Genomic DNA, 19790 nt, shown 5'->3' with positions numbered 1-19790 from the left:
GCAATGCAAATGGAGAGAGACATACTGCTTTTTTATGGTTCTACGAAATACTCCTTCGTCCTCATCAAAACAAGTGTAGGGAGCACGAATAGGAATGAGAAGATCAGGATCTGCTGAGATTAGAGTAGTTGGTGGTTGTGTGACCCCATGACGACGTGTACGAAGTACAGTGGCTGTTCGGGTTCGGGGTGAGGTCTTAGATGGTGCACCTAAGGACAACAAAATCCAGTCAGCTGAACAAATTATAGACGCACAAAAATGGAATACATTTTTGGAGCCTATCAAATTGTGCAGTACTATACCTGGAATCTGAGACAGAATGGTTGTGGGAGACTCTTCCAACAGGCTCTCCATTGAGCCATGAATTGGACTGTGGTACAAGCAAGACGGCTGAGGCGCTCGGGGAAAACCGGCAGGAAGCGATTCCGAGTAGAGCAGAGAGGTGAGGTTGGTCAGTCCGGGGTTCCTGATGATGGGGAACCCACAGATGCGCTCAATCTGTTGCCAGCGATGGAGACGCTCACGCAGGCAGGCTGTTACCTCTGATAATGCATTCCTATTAGATAGGCATACAATAGTTTTATATTTCAGGGCTTGTACACCCTTTTCAAGGCAAAATTCAAGCACTCTTCAAGCACTTTCAAGGCCAATTATTCATTTTTTCCAGTTCCTTCAAAGGAATGAATCCGATACCGATCGTTTTTTTTGGTGTTGACTAAAAAAAAGTAAATAATGGTGCTACCAGGCTATATTTGCGCAAGTTACACAACAGGAAACAGTGCCTCTACCAGTATACTACCACCCACCCTCCATGGCTGCTAGCACATACTTTGTGCATTTTTCAGTTGTTCCTATCTATTATCTACATTTTTTTGTGTCAATGGTCTACTACTATCTGACATGAATTCTTCTTCAAGAATGGACATGCAGCTTGGCTTCTTCACACTTGTTTCTAAACATGGAAAAGGCTCTATAGGTGTTGGCTAATAATGAGGTTCAATACAGGAGACAAAAAAAGAAATTACTGTATGTATCAAAAATATGAGAATAATAGAATATTCTATTAGAACAATTTTTGTGGAAAATACGATTTGGCCCCAACCTCACAGAACCAAGCTCTGACGGAAAACATTCGCTTGCTATCATTTTAGTTTCATGACTCTCTGGTGTAACAGTATTTATGGAGTGAAAACATTCAAGGAAAAGAAGAGTGAGTACCACTTTTTAATCAACTTTTTTTTCAATTATATTATGGTTTACTGATGAAGAAAAGTATAACACATCAACCCCGTTATGCTTATTTATAGTTGGACCCAATTAATTTTTGTAATTTTAATTGTATGGTTAATCAAAATGTTATAAATCGTTTAGTTTCCTGTGGTGAGGGGCCCTCTCCCTCTCGGAGAAGAGTGAGAATTCTGCTACTGTGGTCCACTGAGTGTTCTAAACGGCGACTAAAGTGGAGGATGTGGAAGTAAAGTACCTGAGTGGAAGAAAGAGGAGATTAGAAGGATGATGACTAAAAGGTTGATGTGTTTGCCTTGAGTGAAACAAAGATGAATGGAAAGGGTCAAAAACAGCTCCAAGGTATGTATGGTAGAAGGTCTTGAGTTACGGGTGGACATGCTAGAGAAGGAGTGGCTGTGCTTGTGAGTTAGAAAGCAAAAGAAAAACTGGTGGAGTGGAAAGAGATATCTTCGAGATTGTTGTGGGTGCAATTAAAGTGAGGTGTAGAAGTATGGATGTTTATAAGTCCATATGGACCTGGTTCAGAAAGAAGTATTGAGGAGAGAAAGGAGTTGTGGAAGGATTTATCCTGGGAAAACTTAACTCAGGTTATTATGCAACTCACTTTGCCTCAAGAATCTTGTGGTCAACCTGATCCAAAGATGAACTGTGGGCAACGTGTAGGGTCCCAAGCACAGAGCTTCTTTTTTTCTTAATCTTTTCTGCCTGAATAAGAGTATACAAATAGATATTTTGTGTTAAATCAATAAAAGTTATAATAAACCTCTAAATCCGTTTATTCCACCTCTTCTTTTGCAGTAGCGAGCTGTAATTCAGCACTGTGTTTCTTGACGTTGTAGTACTGGACCTCAACTTCATGAGTCAACTGGAGCCACTGCTGGAGAACTTCGGAGGCAGTCCAAGTAGCATACATATCTTTTTCGGCCTGCCTCAGAGCTCCACGGACCTGAAAAGATAAAATCTTGTCATGGATTTGGATGAGGTGTGTGAAAACAGTTGGTACCTGCACAAGTTCTTCTTCTGCATATCGTAGTCGGCTAAGCTCGCTGACGGCCCCCTGCCTTAATTCTTGCAATCGATGGGCCTCCTCTTGAGCCCCCATGATCTCGTCCCGCATCTTTTCCTCCAAGTATTGTTTCTCCTCCGCCACGTTACGTTTCTCCTCCTGCGCTCGTTCAAGTCTGTGTCAGGGTTAGTATGGGAAAATTGTTAGGGTACATTTCTCAAGCCAGAGAAATAACTAAATAAATAATAAATAATTATCATAAGTATATGTATTTGAATCCATTTATAAATTTAATGACGGTAAAACATTATATTTGAATAGAATGTTTAACTAGATATCGGAAAAAACCCACAATAAATACAACTGCCTAAATAGGTACATTTTAAAAAATAGTAAGGTATAATGGTTGCTACAATTACAGTTTGTTTCAGTAAGTTTTATGTACCGCGAAATATGTGTTTTTACCCTACCAGCAGAAAACCTATGAGTCTCTTTTGAATTATTATAATATATTTTAAGTTTCTCATTTGTTGGCCTGGAGAGGGATGGGTGCCACCAGGCTATACTTGCACAAGACACCCCACAGGAAATGGTGCCCCTGCGAACCTAGTGGTTAAGGGATACACCCACCATTTTTATTATTCTAACTTTTTTTTAAATTGTTTTTATTTTAAATATTAATTTAACTAGTTTTTATCTGTAAATACGATGTTGTAAAATTGTTATCTGGCATCTTTCTCCTCATTTTTAGAATTTTATTTTTAGTAAGTTAGTCTTATTTTTCCTATTTTGATATATTTTAACTTATTTTTATTGGAATGAACAATAAGATGGTTGATAGTTTTTCTCATTTTTATTTTTTTTTTAAATAACATAGTCAAGTCAAGTCCGCAGATTATTACAAACCACAGACTATTATTACACCATCCCCAGATCTAAAACCTACATGAGGGCAAGGAAAAACTCAAAAACCTCAACATGAGTAAAATGAAAAAACCTTGAGAAGGGACCACACATGAGGCTGTGGTCCCAGGCTGCAATGGATGTTGCAATAACAAATAATACACAGATATTGTCAACATAAAATATAGGTTTTTCATGTGCTATAGAATATAAGCGTGTTTCAAGCCTAGATTTAAACAGTTCCACCGAGGTTGCAGATCGAATCTTAGGGGGAAGAGCATTCCACAGCACTGGGTCCCAAATGGAGAACGCTCTCGAACTTGCAGATCTCTTCTTGGCTCTTGGGATTACAAGTAGACCAGCATTTTCAGAGTGAAGGCTCCGGACCGAAACTTAGGGCAAAATTAAAGTGTTCAGCATCAAACACATGGAAAAACTCAAAGTAGAGCGGGATGGAAATCTGACTGGGGACAAGTGGAATTGACAGTTGGGACTTAGTGACATGAAGATAAGCAGATATATCCAGTGTGTTATACCATGACTTTCTAATGTATTGACCCTTTAAGAACTGTGTGACACATTGTCATATTTTAGGCTTCAAACAGGAGTGAACAACATGTGAAAAGAACCCAAATTCTTTCGATATTTTATATTGTGGTTAACAAGTTCAAAATTGAAAAGTTGGACCCCTTTGTACAACCCCCTTTTGCTGCGATCATAGCCACAATTCTTTCCGGTCTGTCTCTATAAATTTCGCAAATCTTGAAACTAAAATGAATCCTTAAAATGAACAAAGTCTTCTGCTAGTTTACCTATGAGACAGTTTGGCTTATTTTAGCATTATTTTACTGATTTAATGAGAGAAAAAAATTAAACTATTATATATAAAAAATGAAAAAGTAACAGTTAAAATCTAAATTATTTTTTATATTATTCAAGCTGTCACATTTCATTGCCTTTAAAAATCCCACTTATAATATGAGACAACTCAAAAGTTTACAACGTCAAATATCAGCAAATTTCACGATGGAGTTTGCATGTAATTCTGCTTTCCTTACTGTTCCTGCATATCCATGAGGCTTTGTTCAGCCCGCTGCAGACTTTCTAAATCCTTCATCATCTTGGTTATGTGAATCTTGCTGCTTTTGTTTTGGACTTGAGCAAACCAGCAGCCCCCAACTCCCATCACCACTGAGACAATGAGAAGTAGGTCTTTCATGTAATTGTGAGGAGGCCCTGTGAATAAAAAAAAATTGTTCCGGTTATATCGAACCTTAGTTTTTCGCATAAGTAGCTGATTGCGCCTTTGCAGGAATCTTGCCTATTAATGACCGTGAAGCCTTTTACAATTTTGCAATACGGACTTAGGGGAATTATTAATCCAGAAATTGATCATGCAAAAGGTGCAGACTCTCTCCAGTGCGCTCAAGCTATAAAATTCAATTATTGTGATTAGTTTGTTAGCGTGCCCTATAAGTCGCAATATGCAGTAGCAAAGATTGAAAAGTATTTATACTTGTGCGCTACTTACTCAAGGTTTTACAGTGTAGTACTGCATTTGTACATTACTGACCATCGCAAATCAGGAATCAAACCTGAGTCGCGCTTATTTGCACCTATTTGTATCTCTCAGTACGACTTTCTGCTTTCTCTATTCTGGCTTTGTGAGAAAAAATAGTGTGATAAAGAGGTAAAATCGAATGCCTTTTTATTAGTCATCTGTATCACTAGAGGTCTTATGGTTAGGTTACGCTGTCACTGCCCTGACCCAGGTTAAATTTCCATTACGTACATTGTTATTGCGATTTTGGTCAGTGACATTTTTCAACTAACCAATCATTGCAATAATATGGAACATAAGTGTGAAAAATGTGCAATGGTTGCAATGGTTGTGCCCGGAATTTACCGTAGCTCTTACTTTAGTTTTAAAATCTATGCTGTTTATAGTCCAGTCCGCCTTATATATGAAAAGTAATTGACAAAAGACTATTTTTTGGGGGTTGCCATTTTTTCTATGGTACGCCTTGTAGTGCGGAAAATAAGGTAATAACAAAGAAAAAGAGATCAATTAATTAACTGTGCTTACGCGTGGGCGGTCCAAACAGCACTACATCGAGAGCTTTAATGTTGAGCTTCTGCTTGTCCCTCTGATCCTGAACTCTCAGCTGACCACTCAGAAAGGAAGGCTCGTTGGCAGCAATCCTACAAAAAAAGAGAAGTGATCGTTTTGACAGGTTTTTTTTAAGATCTGTGTGTTTCACACATTTGCTTGGACAGAGAATCTGGTCACCTTGGGAGCGTGTTTCCATTGACTTTGAAGTCTTTAAAGTTCTTCTCATATTGAGGCAACTCAACAAACTCCCGAAGCCAGCGGATGACGTCCTCTTGGGTCCAATTATGAACTAGGAAAAAGTGAGACAATTAGTGTTAGGTGGAATGACCAAATGTTGTAGGGATTTTTTAATGTAGTGGGCTAACACCTTCGGAGGATTTCCAGCCTTTCCAAAGTTCCTCCACCGTAATGTGCTGGTCTTCTCGGTGGAGGTGGCTATGTTTGTTGGTCTGCTGCTGCTTCATGTCTTCAATGATGAACTACATGAGAAGAAAGGTGGCGGGGTCGAATTGATATTTTGATGCTCCACAAAAAAAAGTTAATTTTAAACATTATAACCACAGCTGACAAATCTCTCAACATACACAGTAATGTGATTGATGTTGTCAAGCTGTTTGGATTTATTTTCGTTTTGTTTCTGTTGTACTAAAATGTTAATTCCCCTTATAAAGATCAAAGAAATCAAAGCCAGCAGAGAAAGTAATGTTGTGACTCATTTCATCTGCAGGTAAATTGTATCCGTTTTTTACTCATTATTGTTATTATTTCTATTTTCTCATATATATAAAAAGGATGATGTTGGTTAAAATTCAGACTAAAGAAAAGAAAGCTCTTTGATATGCTTTTGGGCAGTCTACAGAGAGAGCTGCCAATGAGATTAAAAAGATCAAAGCCAGCAGAGAAGCTAATGTTGTGACTCATTTCATCTGCAGAAACTGTAATGAAAACCTCATCATCCAGTCCAGCGTGAATGTGGATGTTTGGTGGGACAGGTACACCGCGGTTACATTGGTATTGATTTACAATGACAATTTTTCCTACTGACACCGGTAACTAATAAAATAAAATAAAATCCTGTTCCGCAGACAACGGCAGCGCAGTGGTTAGCGCTTGTGCGGCACAGTTCATGTCTCGGGAACCTGTCGTGGGTTCAAATCCAGCTCCAGACTTCCTGTGCGGAGTTTGTATGTTCTCCCGGTGCTTGCGTGGGTTTCCTCCGGGCACTCCGGTTTCCTCCCACATTCCAAAATCATGCATTTCAGGTGAATTGGCCGGTCCAAATTGTCCCAAGGTGTGAATGAGCGAATGAGCTGTCTGTCCCTGTGTGCCCTGCGACTGGCTGGCAACCAGTTCAGGGGGTCCCCTGCCCACTGCCCGGAAATGGCTGGGATGAGCTCCAGCCATTTCCCCCACCCCCCCACCCCCCCACCCCCCCCCCCGCGAGAATAAGCGGTACGGCTAATGAGATGAGATGAGATGAGATGAGATATATATATATATATATATATATATATATATTAATTAGCGCATCTGCGGGCATAGAATAGCACTAGTCTCTCACAGAGCGGTGTGATTTTGGTGCATTCTTCTTCCAGCCTCCTTTACAGTACGTTGATTGAGTTTATTAACCATAACTCTGTCACCAAAGATTATCCAGAGGTTCTCTGTTGGCTTGAGATAGGGATTTTGGAAAGGGTATGGCATTAATTCCATAATGTCGTTAAAGTTTTCACCTTCTATCCTATTGCATATGAATAACCTATATTTTATGTTGATAATATCCGTGTATTATTTGTTATTGCAACATCCATTGCAGCCTGGTCATCCTGGAAGGCGGATTTACCTCACGTGTGGTCCCTTATCAAGGTTTCTTCATTCTCCTCATGTTGAGGCTTTTGAGTTTTTCCTTGCCCTCATGTAGGTTTTAGATCAGGGGATGGTGTCATAATTGTCTATGGGACTCTTTGTGATTATGGGCTATACAAATAAACATGACTTGACTTGACTTGACCTTCAAGGAAATTCTTCATAATGACTGAACGGTTAGAGCATCCCCGGCAAAGTTCTGAGGTTATGGGATCAAGTCCAGCCTTACTCTGTCGAGTTTGCATGTTCTCCCCATGCTTGCGTGGGATTCCTCCGGGCACTTTGGTTTTTCTCCCACATTCCAAAAACATGCATGTCAGGTTAATTGACCGGTTTAAATTGTCCCTGGGTGTGAGTGAGCAAGTGAGTTGTCTGTCTCAGTGTTCATTTTACCTCTGAAAAGTGATGGGTCCCGAGGACTCGCATGCTCAATCTATGGGTCCCAACTGAGATCTATGGGTCCCCAAAATTTTGTGTTATCGAGGTTGAAATTGTAAATCGGTGACAAATAATATAATAAAATGTATATATTCATTCAGTTTTTATCATTAAATTATTAATTCATTTCTGCATCAAATTATTGTTGGTAATATACTGATTAAAGGGATAACCACAAACCTCTTTTTTTCATTTTCTCCTTTTATACTACCTTTTTTTCTTAACTTCTTTATACAACATCATCATTCGTAATATAATGCATCAAAGCAAGTGAGCCGAAAAAGCCGGTTCTCTAAAAAGAGACGGACTTTTCACTACACAACTCGAGATCGGCGTGTAGACGAAAACTCGAACCGCGAGACCAAAACAACATCTGCCGGATCTGCCTGACGAAAAGTTTGGAGTGCGGTAAATCTCATCTCATCTCATTAGCCGTACCGCTTATCCTCATTAGGGTCGCGGGGGGGCTGGAGCCCATCCCAGCCATCTTCGGGCAGTGGGCAGGGGACACCCTCAACTGGTTGCCAGCCAGTCGCAGGGCACACGGGGACAGACAACTCATTCGCTCATTCACACCTAGGGACAATTTGGACCGGCCAATTCACCTGAAATGCATGTTTTTGGAATGTGGGAGGAAACCGGAGTGCCCGGAGGAAACCCACGCAAGCACGAGGAGAACATACAAACTCCGCACAGAAAGTCTGGAGCTGGATTTGAACCCACGACAGGTTCCCATGACATGAACTGTGCCGCACAAGAGCTAACCACTGCGCCGCCGTGCTGCCTGAGTGCGGTAAATCTTTGTTTAAAAAGAATGTAACCAGGTAATAATGACAATTTTCTGTCAAAAAAGTTGCACCCCGGAGATGCACGTTGAGTTGAGACTATGCGTCCCCAGCAAAAATGATGCGTCTAGGACGCAGGGACGCGGGCAAACGAGAACACTGTGTCTTTGTGTGCCCTACGACTGGCTGGCAACGAGTTCAGGGTCTCCCCCTGCCCACTGCCCGAAGATAGCTGGGATGGGGTCCGGCATCCCTGCAACCCTACTGAGGATAATGGGTGCAGATAATGGATGGATGGAAATTCTTTACTCATTTTGCTGTGAGACATGTAACATCGTCCTGCATGAAGACTGGAGGGTGATTGGGTAATGAACTCAAGTAAGGAATCACATGCTGTTTAGGAAGGTTCTTATAGACAATTGCATTCACTCGGCCATGTAGCTGAACAAGAGGCCCAACTCCGCCCGCAGAAAACATGCCTCAAACCATTACACTTCCTCCTCCACCTTTCATTGACTTTTTTACACACTTGGGGTTTAATCTTTCTCCGATGAGTCACTGGAAATACTTCCCGTTGGACCTGGATAAATAACATTTGCTTTTATCACTGTGGCGAACTCTGGACGAGTTCTCCTCTGTTCAAACAACATGCTCCTCAGTCTAGCTTTTTATTTTTGAGAGGATTGGTCACTGCAGTGTGGGCCTTTAGTCCAAATGAAAAAAAACGTTGAGACACTGTTTGGCAAGATAGATCCTTACCATGTTCAGGACTGAACTGTTGAGCAATTTCAGCTGCAGTGTGGAAATGATTACCCATTGACATCCTCCACAGTGACCTGTCCTCATGCATTTGTCTTTCATGGATAGCAAGCCTTCTTGGGCAACTTGAACGACTTTATAGTTGTGTAAAGATTCAATATTCTTAAAATCACAGATTTGGAGCAATTAACTTTTCTTGATCCGGACAACCTGCTGCAGAAAACTTTCAGTCACTTTAGAACGGCCCACCATATTACAAAGTCAGTAAAACAGGCAGTTATAATCCCAGTAAAATAGGGGTTGACAAATAATCAAGGAAACTACCGACATATGCTGGGTTAGCACCAGTAAGTCACTTAAGTGGGAGGGATCTGAGAGTGTTCTCTAATTTTGATCAGTATATTTTAGGCAAAATGCAGTTTTTTGCTGAAATGCCTTATCTATTTTGTGAAAGGGTTTTGTAGTAGCATGATATTGACACACCAAAATCTCCTATTACATAAATGAGCTGCTGTGATTAACCACGGATTACAACTGTAGTCTCCCGAATATCACATGTATTCTAAACTGTTATGTGCTCTACCATAAAGCTTATTACGCTGAAATAAATTGCCAAATTACCAACAGACATAATTATATATAATGTACAAATTCCCTGTGCTTTACTGTTCTATTACATTCCCCAACAATTTAGATACAAAGTTGTTTTAGTCATGTTTCCGCGAGGGGAACATTTCACGCCATGCATTTGTCGGAAAAGAAACCACAGTACCTTTACAAGCTTTTAGATCAGCTCCAGTGTTTGGGGATACTTCATTTACAATTTAGTGGTACAAATGGTGTGGATTGAAGTCAGGTGTAAATCTATAAATATGTCAGGAGGAAGAAGGTATGGGTCGGTAGCTATTATTGCTGATGCTAGCCTCAGTTTCTCTAAATAGCGCCCTTTGTGCTTTCTGGCAAAGTGAGCCACCTCATCTGACAGCTGCAAAGTATTTGCTTGTCTCATCATTGCCAATGGTGTTGAATAGTATAGCTGTTTTTGATGCTGTTGTTAAGAGTTTACTGGCCTATTCTACTGTTTACGAACAGTTACCACCGTTGGTCATTGTGTCGTCACGTGGTTAGGTCACGTGTGTGCAAAGTTCAACAACAATAACAGGAGCGCCATGACAAAGAGACATGGCGACCACATATAAACAAGGTGCACAGAGAGACAATAATGTAATAAAGCTGTGGAAACTGAGTGCTCTTTAGGCCAGGGGTCCGGCACCTTTTTCACCTTTTTATTTAGTACAGCAGCCTTTGTTTGCTATATCAAAGGTTAAACATTTATAGTCTTTCACCAGGTGTGCACACACTGCAGGAGGGATCTTGGCCCACTCCTCTACACAGATCTTCTCTAGATCAGTCAGGTTTCTGCGCTGTCGTTGAAAAACATGGATTTTGGGCTCCATCCAAAGATTTACGATTGGGTGTCATGTCTAATGTTGTTGCATACAATGTCTCACAACATATATATCAAAGAAAATAAACACAATTCAATTAAATAACATTAAAACATGTTTGTTGGCACCCCCTGTAAGTAGCTCCAGTCTGCTCACCATCAATGTGGCCTGGCCTTGTTGTAAAATTCTATTTTTAAAAGTGTGCAGTGTATTTTTAGAGTTGAAAATTTGACATATGGGAGTAATGCGTCACCGTTTGTCACAATACATTTACACTTAGCTGTCGAAGCATTTTTGATGTTCAGTAGCTGGAGCTGCACATATGGACTCATGTGTCAGTGTTCTAAAATTGATGAGACACCTTTTTGGCGACTTCAGAAGAACCTGAAAAAATATGATTTTGCTATTTGAATCCTATGTTGAGAGTTGGATAATTTGCAGAGGCACGTTTTACAGACTGCATTCTCAGCAAAAAAACTCAAAAATTGTCCGACTAAACTTTTAAATATATTATATTTTCAGATTTTATTGGTTTAAGTAACAGAGTGTAACAACTCACCACTAGAGGTTGTGTAGCTTAGAATACAGCTGAAGTGTATCGATTTGAATAAAACAAACCATGGAAAGTCGAATTATACGACTTTTGTAAGCCTACATTAATTTTTTCTTGAGCAAATGTGAATTTCAGCAATCAGCTGGACATGAAAGGTAGTGTTAGTCCCCACAAGCGACAACAAAAAAAACAAGCGAGATGGATACAGGGTTTGTACACAGTTTTCAAACACTTTCAAGGTCATATTTTCAAGTTTTCCAGTACCTTTGAAGAAAATATAATCCAGCGCCAATCAAAAGACTGTTTTATTTTTTGGGTTGACGTTGATGAATAAAATGAAGTCGCTGCCTTGCTTGCTACTAGCATATACTAGCACTTTTGAGTTGTTCCCATCTATGATCTACGATCTTTTTGTGTAATTGTCTGTTATGAAATGACGTGAATTCTGCCTACTTGCTTCAACAATGCACGGCTTGGCTTCGTCATACTTGTTTACAAACACTAGAAGGGCTCTATAAGTGTTGAATAATAATTTAGTTCAATGTAAAACCAAAAAATAAAGTACTGTTTGTGTAAAAACAGAAAAATGAACCAAATTTGGACTCATTTTAACTATATTGATTGCTCCGAAGCTGAGTCCATTCAATCTTTCAATCGACTCATGATATTGTTTTTTGTTTTACTTATTTCATGTTTTTTTCCATGTTTTCCAGACATCTGTGTCTAAATAGGTGAAAATAGAATTGCGAATAGTTAATTGTGTGTCATTTTATCATTTATTTATAGCATTGAAGAGTATATATTTTTTATTCATATTTCATTGTTTGGCATTTTAATGGATTTTGTGTTGTTGTACGACTTTAAATCTGTTCAGTGTGTAGAAATCTAAAAATGTTCTGTATTCTACATTTTTTCTGGAAAGCTGCAAACATTTTAATTTATGTTTCAACAGTTTTTCAGAGAGCCCCTGCAAATGTAACTACTAATTAGTAAATAATTTGGAGCAAAAAGTTGTATTATTTTTGAGGATATATCATTAATAAAAAAATCAAAAATCTGAGGAGCCGAAACAGCTGGCTTTTCTCAGCAAGCAAACCTGAAAGGGACGGTTTTCTTAATAGAGCTGTCATTTTGAATGTCACTAGTAGGTGGTGGTGATGCTTCAAATGACAACGTGCTAATGACAAGCCTCCAGAGTTAACACTTTTTTTTTAAATCTATTGCGAGGTCTACAGAGTCAGACTGCCAAGAAACATGGAGAATTGGCAATGGCAATCATTTCAAGCATTTACAAGCAATTCATTCAAATTTCAGACATTGTCCTCACATTGAAAACACAAAATTCAAAACATTCAAATTCAAGCATTTTAAGCCTAGATGGTAGGGCGCCCGCTTAGAGACTGGGAGGTCTCTGGTTCAAGCCTCGGCCGAGTCATACCTAAGACTTACAACATTGGTACTCATTGCCTCCCTGCTTGGCGCTCGGCATTAAGGGTTGGAATTGGGGGGTTTGGTCACCAAATGACTCCCAACACAGCAGTTGGGTCTAAAATGGCGGCGCCCTGTTTGGCTGCGGCTGCATCGGCTCGCTACAGTTTAACTGTTCGGGTCAGGTGTATCGACATTTCGTCCTGTGTGCAAGGTTACAAACAATGACAATAAAAGTAAATTATATTCTATTCTTCTATAAAAATCTGGAAAAAAAGCCCATTATACGACTTTCTGAAGCCTACCTCCACATTTTCTTAAGCAAGGATGAATTTTAGATAGGAACAGGACATTAAGGTTGTGTTAGTCCCTGCAAGCGACAACCAAAAAACAAGCAAGATATATCAGGGGTGGAAAAGAGCCAATAGTTGAGGTTGCTAACTTACACCAGCTATCAGAAGAAGCTACAAAAAAATGCCAGTATCTGATAATGCTTGTCGCGAACGCTGTGCTAGTTGACGATTAAAGCAATGCTAGACCATACAAATAATAAATATAACTGCTAACCAAGGTTTCTTCATTTTCTTCATGTTGAGGTTTTGAGTTTTTCCTTGTCTTCATGTAGGCTTTAGATCAGGGGATGGTGTAATAATAGTCTGTGGTTTGCAATAATCTGTGGTCTGTGCAGCCCTTTGAGACTTCTTTTGATTAAGGGCTATACAAATAAACATGAGTTGACTTGATTTAAAAGATTGCAAAACCAGAGCAAAATTTGTCAAGTGGTGGGACCCTGAATCATGAAACTCTACAAAGTTAGCTTGAATGAACAGCTGTGAATGGCATGTGATGCTGAAGGTCGAAGTAGAGGTAAAGCAGCTATTAGCCATGTCCTGCAGCCAAAAGGCTAACTTGAGTGACTAGAAACTAAACTGTGGCAAAACAAGTAAAAGATGCCTGAATCATGGATGAAAGTTTGTGTACCACTAGGAGGCACTAGTTATTACACACTGTCTCTTTTATGTAGGCTCTGCAAAGAAGGCACCAACTACAAAACAAATTAAGATTTGGCACAAAAAATTCCCCAAAAAAGGGCTGCCTATGTGAGTTTGGCACAAGTTCAAATACCGACTCAACAAGTGCAGAGTCACACTCAAATAGAACATTTATGAAAATCATGTCATAGAACCAACAAATATATTTACTTTTCTTTGTAAATTAAAATGAACACCCCCCCCTCCACATTTAAAGTAATTCCAACGACATTTGTCAAACCTATGACCTTTAACATAAGGTTTAAGTTTCATTAAGACCCTTCAAGTAATTTCTGAGATATAAGAATTCGGAATGGGTTCAATTATTTTGGCTCGCCCTGTGGTATTTTTTCAAATGAAGCAATTTACACCATTAGGGGTTGCTTTAATATACAAACTGGGGCTTTAAGTAAATTATTTAAAGGTTTATTAGTGGTAAGCTAAAACTACCCTTACAAGCAAGTACCTTCTCCTTTCAATGTAGAAAATCAAAACCCAGAAAAAAACTCTTAAATAGAAAAGTGAACCCAATTTTGGAGGCTGTAACTTTGCACTGGTCCAAAAAAGAGGAACTCTATCTAGGGGGCTTACTACCAGGCCATTCAGATTCCATGTCCCTCGAACCGATTCAGACCGCTGAGGTCATACGGCTGGCTCACGTTGCAGCTAAACTCATTGGCCCCACCCTTAAATCTTGCTTATTTCAGTATTTTGTCAAAACTAAATACCAACTGCGGATCTACATTGATTTGTGCCATGGTTTCAAGTGCATATAGCTGATTTTGCATTTATGAAACTGAGTCTGCATGAAGCAATTTCTCATCAGTGCAAGTCACATTTGTCAATGTGCCAAAAGCAAAGTTAAACTGTTGCTGACTTGGAAGCAACATTTGATGCTTTCTTAGGCCAGATCACATGTTTTTATGACCCCAATCTCATCTCGTAGGTCTTGCAATGGGTAAGAATCCAAACATATTTGGGCAGATATAGGAGAATGTTGTACCTCCACGCTCTCCTCCACCTCAATACCCCCATCCTTGTCATCGTCCATCATCTGATGGATGCTCTGCAGGGCCTCCAGGCTGTAACGATCGGCTTCACTTGCACACGGTGGAGACACCACCATGCATGGGTCTACACAGGGAGAAATTACAAACAAATTAAAAAGAAATCTGTACAAATACACTCTACCTTCATATTTCATTCCAAATTCAAAGCCATGCTTAATTTTGGAATCTTAACTTTTCCCATTTCGAGTGTTGGTCTTGCTTTATGCTGTATAGGAGTAAGGTGCTTCGAATTTTAAAGTACCGGTACTTATTTTCAGACATCATTATCATCATTTATAATATTGTTAATGTTATATTTTTGGACTTGTAATACTACACTAATTATATTCATTGATTAGGGTAGTTATTGTTCTGATTTTTAAAACTTTTAGGGTTCCACCACTACAAAAAAAACTAAATTTAAGTAAAAAATACTTGTATGCAACATTGTATTTTACATTTTATAGTGAGTTTAGTTCGTTTCATTTACACTTATTGTAATATATTGTCATTTTTATTATAGCATTGTTAAAGGTGGGGTGCATAGTTTGCAGTGTCCTTAACAATTTGAAAGCTAAAAATATTTTCTCTCTATGATATGTGTTAACAATGCCCAACTGAGTTCAAAGATCCCTTGGGTTTTAATAGCCATTGCACTTATCTGCTTTTTTCTTACTTTTATCAGGCCTGTTCGGGCTCTAACAAAGCCCCAAAAAGGCGAAAAAGGGAGAAAAAGCTTTTTTGTGCGCATCTAGGAAATGCATGCAAATCATGTGATACTATAGCACCATCTCCTTGCTAAAAGTCAAGTTCTTTAAATGCCCCACCCCACATGTATTGTTGTTTTTATCTATTGACCCTTTGCACATGACGTCACGTTGCCTTCTCTGGCAGATTGAGAGCCATGACAGACGGCAGTAAGCACTTGAGCGCAGAGCAGTTGAATCGGCAGTTCAGTTGAAACAAATACCAATCACCACTTTTTAACATGGTGATTAGTCCCAGTGCAGTGGACAAGCTTCTAAGCCCGATTTAGAATTCATCCCTTTTGATGAAGACAGAAGACGGGGATGTTAACCTGCAATAAAAGTATCCCAGGATTTGCAGAGAAAAATTTTTTTACAAGGTACGTTTGATGCCTTTCAGAGCAGTAAAATATTAAGTAGGTACGGTCACATCAAAAACACTCAATATAATAAGTTAGCTAGTGCTAACTAGCTATGTTAGTGTCTTACCATTGCTTGTTTTGTACGTAAATGAGCTGCTTCTATTGTGAATAACCATGTATGCAAAACAGAAATGTTCTAAATATGACATGTATTGGAAACTGGTATGTGCTCTACCATAAAGCTACATAAAGCATAAAGGTCGCAATGAACTGCCGTATCACCACCGCCATTTACTATCTAGCGTAATTTCTCCAAAATAAATATTTTCAACGTGCGCACAAGTGATGTGCAAACGCCCTGTGTTATAATATTCTATTACATTCCCCCCAAATTAGATGCTAAGTAATTTTAGTAACATTTACGGGGGGTGGGGAGGAGGGGACATTTCACACCGGGAGTGTATTTCCGGCACAACACTGATAAAAACTGGTAAGCATCGAGACTTTTATAAGCTTTTGGATCAGCAATACTGTATGGGAATACTCCATTTACAATATAGTGATAGATATTGCGTGGACTGAAATCAGGCATAATAGACTATATGTTTAAACGTCTGAATAAGTCAGGAGAATCACTGCATGGCTAGTTAGCTAGCATTGTTCATGCTCAGTTTCTCTGAATAGAGCCCTTTGTGCTCTCTGACATGGTGAGCCACCAGTCATTGCCAATGGTGTTGAATAGTATAGCTGTTTTTGTTGTTGTTGTCTACTGTTTACTGGCCTGAGCCACTGTTTACTACGGGTAACTTACCGTCCGTCATGGTGTCGTCATATAGCTAGAACACGTGTGTGCAAATAGTCAATATATATATAATTTGTATAAAGATATATATATATTTTTAATCAAATATTATGCAAAAGAAACACAATTGCTTTTTGAGTATTTAATGCATATTATAAATATAAGTGCTTAAAAAGGGGTCATATCACTTCGAAACAATCCAGAAATTAGAATCTTGTGATAAAATTTGTTTTGTGTAAAGATATACATTCAGGATTCATTGCAAATGGAATGAAATATTGCAAGCTTTTTATGATTTTATATTGATTATTTTTGGAATATTTTTAATATACTGAGGTCAAATATTAGTTTTTGCCATACTCAGCAAAGCAATAAAATATGTTATGCAATATTTCAGGTGATATGTAATGAATCCACTTTTTTTATTACATTACCGAAAATAATTAGCTTTATCACAATATTCTATTTTTTTGAGACGGCTCAGTCTGCCTTGAATGTTCAATGAATCATTTGTCATTTTCCTAACTATTTTTGATTGTGGGTACGGTTCACGGCCTGTTCCTAATTTGGTGTCTTATTACCGAGGGCCAATCCACTTTACGGGAAATTGACCTACAGCTTTCTTTTTTTCCTGTCCTTAGTCACGACCCAATTTTGACTCTGATTCAGACATCTGAAGAGTTCTCGGGAGCTTAAGAGGCAGCAAGTCGAAATGTCTTCTGGTTAAATAAGTATTCAAGCAAGCGACACAAAACACTTGCCTCTCTGTGCAATCAGCAAATTAAATAACGATTAAATGCCGACCAGTGTATTTATTTTCTGATCTTGTGCATCGTTTTCACTTCCTAACCAGATAAACATCATATACTACGAACATTCATGAAAGTATCCTATTGTTGGAGGGTTATGTTGATGTTTTTATTACATAATTTATTTTTACACTTATAAAATGTTTTCCCTATAAAAATGATTAAAATGGTGGTAGCATACATGGAATACCGGGCAAAAGTGTTAAGTAAATTACGATGAAAAAATAAAGCAAAATGTCCAATCATTTTCCGTACGCAGCGCACAGAGAAAAAAAAATTCAAACACCTTGAAGGCCCAGTGTGTTGAATTGGACCACTGTATAGCTATGCTGTCTAATCCACATAAAAACCAGTGCCACAACAACAACAAGACGGCAGCCAAACCTAAGTCGGGATTCCACAATGTAAAAGAAATATGAATTTCTTGAACTATGATTTTTTTTTTAATAAAAATGAACATTGGTATGACAGTTCATGTATTTTTGCCTAGTATTCAAATCAATGTTTTTAACAGGCTTTTTTTTATTCTTCTGCCCCCAAAAAATCTTAAGAAAAAAAGGTGTTCTCGTTATATCGCCTCCAAAAATAGTTCATTTTATACTAAACATCCTAGGTCATTGTTTTTAGAACATCCCAAACAATTGTGTCATTTTTTTTATTAAAAAACAGAGAAAAGGTCTCATTTTTTCAGCTATCTTCTTGAAAAGGGGGTCGAGGACCTTTTTGGCCCAAAAAGTCTTAATGGATAAATATTTTTGTTTTATTTTTTTCTGAGAGAGAAAGCTATAGCATATATTTTAAGAAGAAATTCAGCAAAACCGTAACATTTTCAGCGCATTTTATTTCACTGGGTGACGATAATAATTTGATAAAATTTATGAAATAATAATAATCAACAAATATACTCATTTAACCTCGTCTCACACCCTCACTTAAGATTGTTGAGGCTCATTTTGACCTTTATTGGTTTTTTTTTTGTTAGTAATGGTTTCAAAACAAAGTGCAGAGTTCTTTTGGAAAAATGTCAAATAAAACTGCAAAGAAAAAGTTCACGCATTTTTTCCATTTCGCGCAGTGGGTGCGTTTCAAAGTGTAGAGTGCTATGTGTCCATAGCTCTGCACATCCCTACCGCTTACCTAATCAAATTGCTGTGTGTTCGGCTGGTGTGTTGAGGGGTCTACAGTTTGGTCTGTAGGTTTCTATCATAAAATGTCAAAACAGTGAATTTACATTATTTATTTAGCTTTAATATAAAGAATTCCTTACCAACGTACAGCCAAAATGAGGTAGTTGGCATTACACCTAGACTGTTAAATGTAGTTGAAACTGTGCCCTTGATATACCCTACAAAACTCATTTTATTGATATTGTTGCTTCGGCTATACACGCATCAAACCGGACTTTACGCTTACCAGAATTGAAAAGGTACATAGGTCATTTGCATTGGCAGCATTTTATCTCCGAGCCATATGTGCTCACGGAAAGGGCCATAGGTTCCTGACCCCCGGTAAAGACAATGATCGGTATATAAATCCCGATTTTTGTGCATGTATGTGCGTTCGTATGTGGCTTATAGGCTTTGTGACATTTACAGAGTAGTACTTGATGCCTCTGGGAGTGTCTTTAGTAAGTTTCATGTCAAGGGACCCCAATAAATACCAAAATAATCAATAGACATCTGCTTTTATGTACAAGCAGCTCTGGAGCTGCATTCGGTTATAATGCTCTGTGGAACGCCGTGGTGGCTCCTTGGCGCTATTTCAACAAACCACAGCCCCAACAACCTAGCTCAGGTAGAAGCCAGGTGGGCACAACACCGGCAACCCCGGGCCATTATGCTTGTGCATTCAATCATTTTTGACCCAAGTGTTATTAAAGTGCAGAAGACAAAAAAAGTATCACACTGGAAATAAAAGAAGGTGATTGACATTATCTATACGCTTTAAAAAAAAAAAAAATTATTAAAGCCCACTTACCCCCTGGATTGAAACCAGTGCCAGGGCTCGAGAAGCCGGCACCATACTGGTCGCCGGCACTTTGTGCAGCCACCAAAATAACGGCAGGGAACGCCAGCAATAAAAACAGACTAAAGGGCGCCATTCTCTAAGGTTATGAAATAATCTCTGAAAAAGTAAAATCAAAAGCAGACTCCAGTATTAAAAAATGGAGCCAATACTAAAGAACAATTCCTGAAAAACTTTGGCGTTCCAGTATATTCCACAGAAGCTGTTGCATCTTGAAGTCCAAAGCAGACAATGTAGTTTTCAATCCTGTTTGGGTTCGAATCGAATGAAAATATCACGAATGAACACTCCAGTCCAATACTTAAATCCTTTTTTCCAGCCGTGTGAAGACCTCAAGAAGTTTCTCTCACTCTGTCCTGCAACAGGGTACCATCACATTATTCGGTTCCCTTCAATGCCCACCCCCAATCCAAATACGT

At 38.8% G+C, this 19790-nt stretch overlaps 1 protein-coding gene across 1 annotated transcript in view; it reads right to left on the bottom strand.

Annotated features, from left to right (window-relative positions):
• Nucleotides 1–19447, bottom strand: part of LOC148361897 (uncharacterized) — a 44741-nt gene extending 25294 nt beyond the window's left edge. Inside the window, exons 1-11 of the mRNA XM_088342946.1 lie at nt 19324–19447; nt 14582–14712; nt 5638–5749; nt 5448–5559; nt 5244–5359; nt 4216–4393; nt 2252–2429; nt 2033–2194; nt 1853–1953; nt 303–556; nt 26–209 (exon numbers count right to left, since the gene is read on the bottom strand). Coding sequence (XP_088199072.1) covers nt 26–209; nt 303–556; nt 1853–1953; nt 2033–2194; nt 2252–2429; nt 4216–4393; nt 5244–5359; nt 5448–5559; nt 5638–5749; nt 14582–14712; nt 19324–19447 — 1652 coding nt within the window. The remainder of the gene's footprint in view (nt 1–25; nt 210–302; nt 557–1852; nt 1954–2032; nt 2195–2251; nt 2430–4215; nt 4394–5243; nt 5360–5447; nt 5560–5637; nt 5750–14581; nt 14713–19323) is intronic.
• Between the last annotated feature and the right edge of the window lie 343 nt (nt 19448–19790).

This window comes from Urocampus carinirostris, chromosome 8 (assembly GCF_059441175.1).
Source record: "Urocampus carinirostris isolate Australia breed hairy pipefish chromosome 8, RoL_Ucar_1.0, whole genome shotgun sequence".
NCBI classification, from domain to species: domain Eukaryota; kingdom Metazoa; phylum Chordata; class Actinopteri; order Syngnathiformes; family Syngnathidae; genus Urocampus; species Urocampus carinirostris.
The sequence above is the reverse complement of the archived record's forward strand: the minus strand, read 5'-3'. Positions and strand labels throughout refer to the sequence as shown.